Source organism: Thamnophis elegans, unplaced genomic scaffold (genome assembly GCF_009769535.1).
Source record: "Thamnophis elegans isolate rThaEle1 unplaced genomic scaffold, rThaEle1.pri scaffold_93_arrow_ctg1, whole genome shotgun sequence".
Taxonomy (NCBI): Eukaryota; Metazoa; Chordata; class Lepidosauria; order Squamata; family Colubridae; genus Thamnophis; species Thamnophis elegans.
Genome location: NW_022473916.1, coordinates 27,913 through 35,130, shown reverse-complemented (window position 1 = coordinate 35,130; position 7,218 = coordinate 27,913). Strand labels below are relative to the sequence as shown.

Sequence of the window (7,218 nt, the reverse complement as noted above, 5' to 3'; positions counted from 1 at the left end):
CCCCACCCCCACCCACCCCCCAAAAAAACCCCCACCCCAGGGTTGGTAAAAAGATCCGGAGAAGAAGCGTGTGGACGGGATTGGAATACAGGCTGGTCCTCGGCTTACGACCACGGCGGGGCCCAACGTTTACCGAATGGGCACTGAGCGAAGTGCTGTAAGTCGAGGGCAGCCCCTAGAGAGAATCCCGACTCATCTATGGGAAGTCCTTGAGTTAGGACGGAGCCCCAAGCGTCAAGCGTTAAGTGGTTCTGGCTTCCCCCTTGAGTTGACTTGACTTGACTTGACTTGACGTAGAGCCTGATGGAAATAGAGGAAGAGATGCTCTCCAGCAGCGAATCCAAAGTGAAGGAAGGCGACTCGAGCGATCAGGAGGAATCGGAGAACACTTTGATCATCTACAAGCTGCTGGAGTTCCAGAAGGTGAACGAGATCCTCTACGAAGAGCTGCAGAAAGCGCGGAACGACTACGAGCTGGCCTCAGGTACCCACGGAGTCCTCCAGAACCCGGAGTGGAGAGCGGAGTAGGGTAGAGTAGAGTAGAATGGGAATGGGAAGAAGAACAGAAATAGAATGTCGGAATGAATAGAATAGGGAATTAGAATGGAAAGGAATGGAGAATGGAATGGAATGGAATAGAATAGAATAAGGAATGGAATGGAATATAGAATGGAATGGAATATGGAATGGAATGGAATAAGGAATGAAATGAAATGGAATAGAATATGGAATGGAATAGAATAAGGAATGGAATATAGAATGGAATGGAATAGAATATGGAATGGAATGGAATACAATAAGGAATGGAATGGAATATAGAATGGAATGGAATATGGAATGGAATGGAATAAGGAATGAAATGAAATGGAATAGAATATGGAATGGAATAGAATAAGGAATGGAATATAGAATGGAATGGAATAGAATATGGAATGGAATGGAATACAATAAGGAATGGAATGGAATATAGAATGGAATGGAATATGGAATGGAATGGAATAAGGAATGAAATGAAATGGAATAGAATATGGAATGGAATAGAATAAGGAATGGAATATAGAATGGAATGGAATAGAATATGGAATGGAATGGAATACAATAAGGAATGGAATGGAATATAGAATGGAATGGAATATGGAATGGAATGGAATAAGGAATGAAATGAAATGGAATAGAATATGGAATGGAATAGAATAAGGAATGGAATGGAATATAGAATGGAAAGGAATGTGGAATGGAATGGAATATGAAATGGAATGGAATGGAATAAGGAATGGAATGGAATAGAATATGGAATGGAATAGAATAAGGAATGGAATGGAATATGGAATGGAATAAGGAATGGAATAAGGAATGAAATGGAATGGAATAGAATCGAATAAGGAATGGAATGGAACGGAATACAGAATAGAATAGAATAGAAGAATTGGAAATAGAATAGAATTAATAGAGTAGAGTAGAATAGAATAAGGAATAGAATAGAGTAGAGAAGAATAGAATGAATAGGGTAAGTAGAGTAGAATAAGGAATAGAGTAGAATAGAATAAGGAATAGAATAGAGTAGAGTAGAATAAGGAATAGAGTAGAGTTGAGTAGAGTAGAATAAGGAATAGAATATAGCAGAATAAGGAATAGAATAGAGTTGAGTAAAGTAGAGTAGAATAGAATAGAATAAGGAATAGAGTAGAGTAGAGTAGAGTTGAGTACCACTAGGAACATCAAAAACCCGGAGTGGAAAACGGAGGTGACTCTTGAATTTCCCTTTGATGCCGGGGAGTTGGGAGGGCCCGGGTGGAGGAGAAGGGGAGAAGCGGGTAGGAAATTTTATTTTTCCTGAGGATCCTCTAAAAGGATGCAAATGACCTCCTGTCTGCAAGGAATATCAATCTTTCCCTTCCCCACCAAGCTTCTGGGATGAGAAGGGAAACGTCTGCAAAAGGGAAAAAAAAGGCCAACAAAGTCCAATTGCCTCCTAAAAAAGGCACCTTTGGGATAGTCACACGGTCGTTAAGTGAATCCGATTGACTTTGCCAGTCGGGAGGTCGCCAAAAGGGAATCACGTGACACCCCCGGGGATGCTACCGCCGTCATAAATATGAATCCCTTGACCAGTGTCTGAATTTTGATCCCGTGAAAAACAATCCTGAGTCCCCTTTTCCCCACTTCCTTCCTTCCATACCGTAATCGCTTCGAACGGTCATTAAGCGAACTGTCGTGAAGTTGAGGACTACCTGTAAAAAGGCTATGAAAGGAAGTCCTGGGTGGGAATTTGGGTGGGTGGGCTTCCTTTGCTGCCCTTCCCACTTGCTTCTTCTCCCAGGCGCGATTTCATCCCTGCAAAGAGAATTGTCCTTCGGGGAATCCCAACTCCGGAACGCTGAAGTGGAGAAGGAATCTTTGCAGAAGGAGCTCCGGGAACGAGGCGAGCAGCTGGAGGCCATGTCCAATAAGGTTGGTCGGCGGTCGAAGGACAGGTGGAGAAAACGAAACGGGCTTGTTGGAAATCCCCCCCCCCCCCCAGTGCGGGAACTTTTCACAACTTCTCTCTTCTTCCTTTCTTAGTTTTCCAACTTGCGGGAGGAGAGGAAACACGAAGAAATGATGGGCACCATCGAGAGAGATAATTGCAGGCTTCAACAGGTAGGGGAGCCCCCTCCTTGGATATCTTATCTCTGGATTTCTCTCCTCCTCTCTTTTTTTTCTCTTCCTATTCCTAATCGTGTACAGTATTCCATTTCTATTCCTATGTTCTCTTCCTGTTCTCTTCTATTTATTTCTCTTCTATTCCTATGTTCTATTTCTCTTCCCATAGTTCTATTTCTCTCCCTATGTTCTCTTCCTCTCCTCTTCTCTTCTCTTGTCTTCTCTTCTCCTCTATTCTCTTCTGTTCTTATTTATTTTTATTCTATTCCTATTCCTTTGTTCTATTTCTCTTCCTATGTTCTCTTCCTGTTCTCTTCTCTTTTCTATTTATTTCTCTTCTCTTCTATTCCTATTCCTATGTTCTATTTCTCTTCCCATAGTTCTATTTCTCTCCCTATGTTCTCTCCTCTCCTCTTCTCTTGTCTTCTCTTCTCTTCTCCTCTATTCTATTCTGTTCTATTTATTTTTATTCTATTCCTATTCCTATGTTCTATTTCTCTTCCTATGTTCTCTTCCTGTTCTGTTCAATTTCATTCTATTCTATTCTATTCCATTTATTTCTATTCTATTTCTCTTCCTATGTTCTCTTCCTGTTCTCTTCTATTCTCTCCTATTTATTTCTATTATATTTATTTCTCTTCTATTCCTATTCCTTTGTTCTTTTTCTCTCCCTATGTTCTCTTCCTGTTCTGTTCTTTTCTATTTCATTCTATTCTATTCCATTCCATTTATTTCTATTCTATTTCTATTCTATTCTATTCTATTCTCTTCTATTCTACTTATTTCTATTCTATTCTATTTATTTCTATTCTATTCTGATCTATTTCTATTCCTATGTTCTCTTCCTGTTCTCTTCTATTCTCTATTTATTTCTATTCTATTTATTTCTCTTCTCTTCTATTCCTATTCCTATGTTCTATTTCTCTCCCTATGTTCTCTTCCCATTCTCTTCTGTTCTATTTCATTCTATTCTATTCCATTTATTTCTATTCTATTCTATTTATTTCTATTCTATTCCATTTATTTCTATTCCATTCTGTTCTCGTTCTCCTATGTTCTCTTCCTGTTCTCTTCTCTTTTCTATTTATTTCTCTTCTCTTCTATTCCTATGCTCTATTTCTCTTCCCATAGTTCTGTTTCTCTCCCTATGTTCTCTTCCTGTTCTGTTTTATTTCATTCTATTCTATTCCATTTACTTCTCTTCTCTTCTGTTCTATTTCTCTTCCTATGTTCTCTTCCTGTTCTCTTCTATTTATTTCTCTTCTCTTCCTATTCCTATGTTCTATTTCCCTTCCTATGTTCTCTCCCTATTTCTATTCTAGGAGCGCCCTGAGAAAGACCCCCAAGATGAGTGGATTCTCTCATTTGCCCTTTCCTCCTCCTCCTTCTTCCTTCCTGCACAGGAGGTGACCCAGCTGGAAGTCCACCTGGCGGACAGAGACCAGGCCATCCACACTTTGCAAATCACCGTCCAGCAGCTCCAGTCCGAGTTACTGGTCAACCAGCATCATACCAGGAAGCAGCTGAGCAGCCAGAATGACCTCCAGAAGCAGCTGGACATTTTGCAACGGGCGGAACAGCAGACCAGAGTCACCCTGGAGAGTGTCAGCGCCCGGGTAAGGCTGCCACGCGGTCGTTAAGTGAATCCGGCTTTCCCTCACTGACATTGGCTGGTCCGACGGTCGCGAAAGCGGAATCACGGGACCCCGGGGGGGACAGTGCGACCGTCATAAATAGGAACCGGTTTGCAGAGCGTCCAAATTTTGATCACTTGTCCACAGGGACGTGCAACGGCCGTAAGTGCGCCGTTGTCACTTGGAACGGTCGCTAAATGAACTGTTGTAAGCCGAGGACTGCCTATACCTGGCTGAAGAGCAGTAACTGCTTCCTAGGTGTAAAAAAAAAAACCCAAACACTTTTTTAAAATTTCTTTTATTTTTGTAATTTTATTCATAAACATTTTTGAATATAGCGAATTGTCAGGGTATACCAATTACAAAAAAATAAAGAAGGGAATCCAGGGGAAGGATACTGCAAAATCTCCATTCCCTCCTCTCTCCAGGGGAAGGATACTGCAAAATCTCCATTCCCTCCTCTCTCCAGGGGAAGGATACTGCAAAATCTCCCTTCCCTCCCCACTCCAGGGGAAGGATACTGCAAAATCTCCATTCCCTCCTCTCTCCAGGGGAAGGATACTGCAAAATCTCCCTTCCCTCCCCACTCCAGGGGAAGGATACTGCAAAATCTCCATTCCCTCCCCACTCCAGGGGAAGGATACTGCAAAATCCCCATCCTCTCCCCACTCCAGGGGAAGGATACTGCAAAATCCCCATCCCCTCCCCACTCCAGGGGAAGGATACTGCAAAATCCCCATTCCCTCCCCACTCCAGGGGAAGGATACTGCAAAATCTCCATTCCCTCCCCACTCCAGGGGAAGATACTGCAAGATTTCCATTCCCTCCCCACTCCAGGGGAAGATACTGCAAGATTTCCATTCCCTCCCCACTTCAGGGGAAGGATGCTGCAAAATCTCCATTCCCTCCTCACTCCAGGGGAAGGATACTGCAAAATCCCCATTCCCTCCCCACTCCAGGGGAAGGATGCTGCAAAATCCCCATTCCCTCCCCACTCCAGGGGAAGGATACTGCAAAATCTCCATTCCCTCCCCACTCCAGGGGAAGGATACTGCAAAATCTCCATTCCCTCCCCACTCCAGGGGAAGATACTGCAAGATTTCCATTCCCTCCCCACTCCAGGGGAAGAATACTGCAAAATTCCCATTCCCTCCCCACTCCAGGGGAAGGATGCTGCAAAATCTCCATTCCCTCCCCACTCCAGGGGAAGGATACTGCAAAAGATATAGATATAGATATAGATATAGATATATATGTATGAAAGAAACGTCCTTCTGGGTTCGGCTCCAAGTGGGGGGGAAAAAGACACTGGAGACATGGAGGCTGCTTGGAAAGATGGTTTTAATGGTGGACAGGAACACATGGCTTGAGCCCTGAACAGAAAAGGTGATCACATGCTTCAATGTCGGTGGAGAAGAGAAGGGAAGGAAGAGAAACTGAGCCTCTGGTTTTATGCCCTCTCTGGCCTTTGATCTTGATCTTGCATTCTGATTGGTTGTCAGACTCCCATGGGCCCATGCAGGGGCAACTCTCTAGGCTCCGTTTCGAATCCAGGTTTGGTTGAGTTCTCAGATGCCATGTGGCGAGTTGGGTAAAAGGGCCAATATTATCATGCCTTAATCCCATCCCCCTGGAGCTGAAGGGGAGAACTCTTTGTTATGTAAAGGGGACTAGCTCAGGCTTTAATGGCTCATTGACAAAGTGGGGACGGACAGGAAGCTGCGGGCAGCTATTCTGTCTTTTAAAACATGTTTCTTCCTTTTTCACATCCCAGAGAAATATTCTGCCTTTTCAATATTTCCTAGGATATTTCATATTTTTTTTTTTGTCGGAGAGGGCTGGGTGATAACTTCCCACACTAGTATCTTCTTTATTATCTCTAGTATACCCTCCGGCTTTTGACGCTTCTCTCTGTTCTCTCCCTTTCTTTCAAAGTTTGAAAGGTTCCGCAGCAAAATTATACAAGCCGCTTACAGCACGCCCGGCACCAAATCCCCGCAGGCAGAAATCACCGACGAGGAGATTTTAGAGGCCTTGCAGGTAAACCTGAAGGAGTCGGGGATGGTGGAAAGAACCCGGGGGGGCGGGGGGGGAGAGAAAGACCCCCCCTGGCCTGGCCAGGCTGCCCCTTCTCCTTCCTGACGGACGCCGTTGCCTTTCAGAAAATCATAACGGACCGTCTGGACTTCCATCAGATGCTGAAGCAGAAAGGGGTGAAGGTGCCATCGCTCAGCTCCGAGCCTGCCCCGCCGCCCACTCATAAGAAAAAAGCCGGAGGGAAATAATAAATCCCTCCCCCCCCTTTTTTTTAACCCAACCCCCCAAAAATAACATCTGTCGAATTTCTTATTCTGTTCCTTTTCCTGTCTCCAATTAAACGATGGCACTCATGGGCTTCCCCCCCCCCACCGCTTTTCTTCTGCGTTAGTATGATTGTTAATTGTAATTCGTACGATGAGTAGCAGAAGCGTTAGTAGTACCGCTTCGTAAAGCCTTAGTAAGGCCGCATCCCAGTTTTGGGTCCCCATGTTGCAAGAATGTTTATCCCCCTGTTTGTACCCCCTTCCCTGATTGAATTGTGAGCCGCCCTGAATCCCCTTCGGGGAAAAGGGCAGCATATAAATGTAATCAATCAATCAATCAATCAATCAAGAAAGGGGTTGTGAGAGTTTGGGAAAAGTGCAAAGTAGAGCAACTTAAGAGGATTAAAAACCTGGAGGATAAAACATAATAAGAACGGCTGGAGGTTTGGGGTACTTCTAGTTTAATGAAAAGAAGGACCAGCGGGGGACATGATAGCATCTTCCAGTATTTGAGGGGCTGCCCCAAAGAAGAGGGGAGTGTCAACTTATTCTCCAAAGCACCAGAGAGCACAGGGCAAGAAGCAACAGATGGAAACTCATCTAGGAGAGAAGCAACTTGGAATTAAGGAGAAACCTCT

At 44.0% G+C, this 7,218-nt stretch overlaps 1 protein-coding gene across 1 annotated transcript; it reads left to right on the top strand.

Moving 5' to 3' along the window:
- The first annotated feature begins 51 nt into the window (after positions 1–51).
- CCDC27 (coiled-coil domain containing 27) lies at positions 52–6,904 on the top strand. Its single transcript, XM_032238820.1, has 6 exons — positions 52–484; positions 2,321–2,451; positions 2,563–2,640; positions 4,047–4,259; positions 6,213–6,317; positions 6,440–6,904. Exons 1-6 carry the CDS (start codon positions 304–306, stop codon positions 6,560–6,562), a joined length of 831 nt encoding a protein of 276 aa, XP_032094711.1. The 5' UTR covers positions 52–303; the 3' UTR covers positions 6,563–6,904.
- Positions 6,905–7,218: the final 314 nt, after the last annotated feature.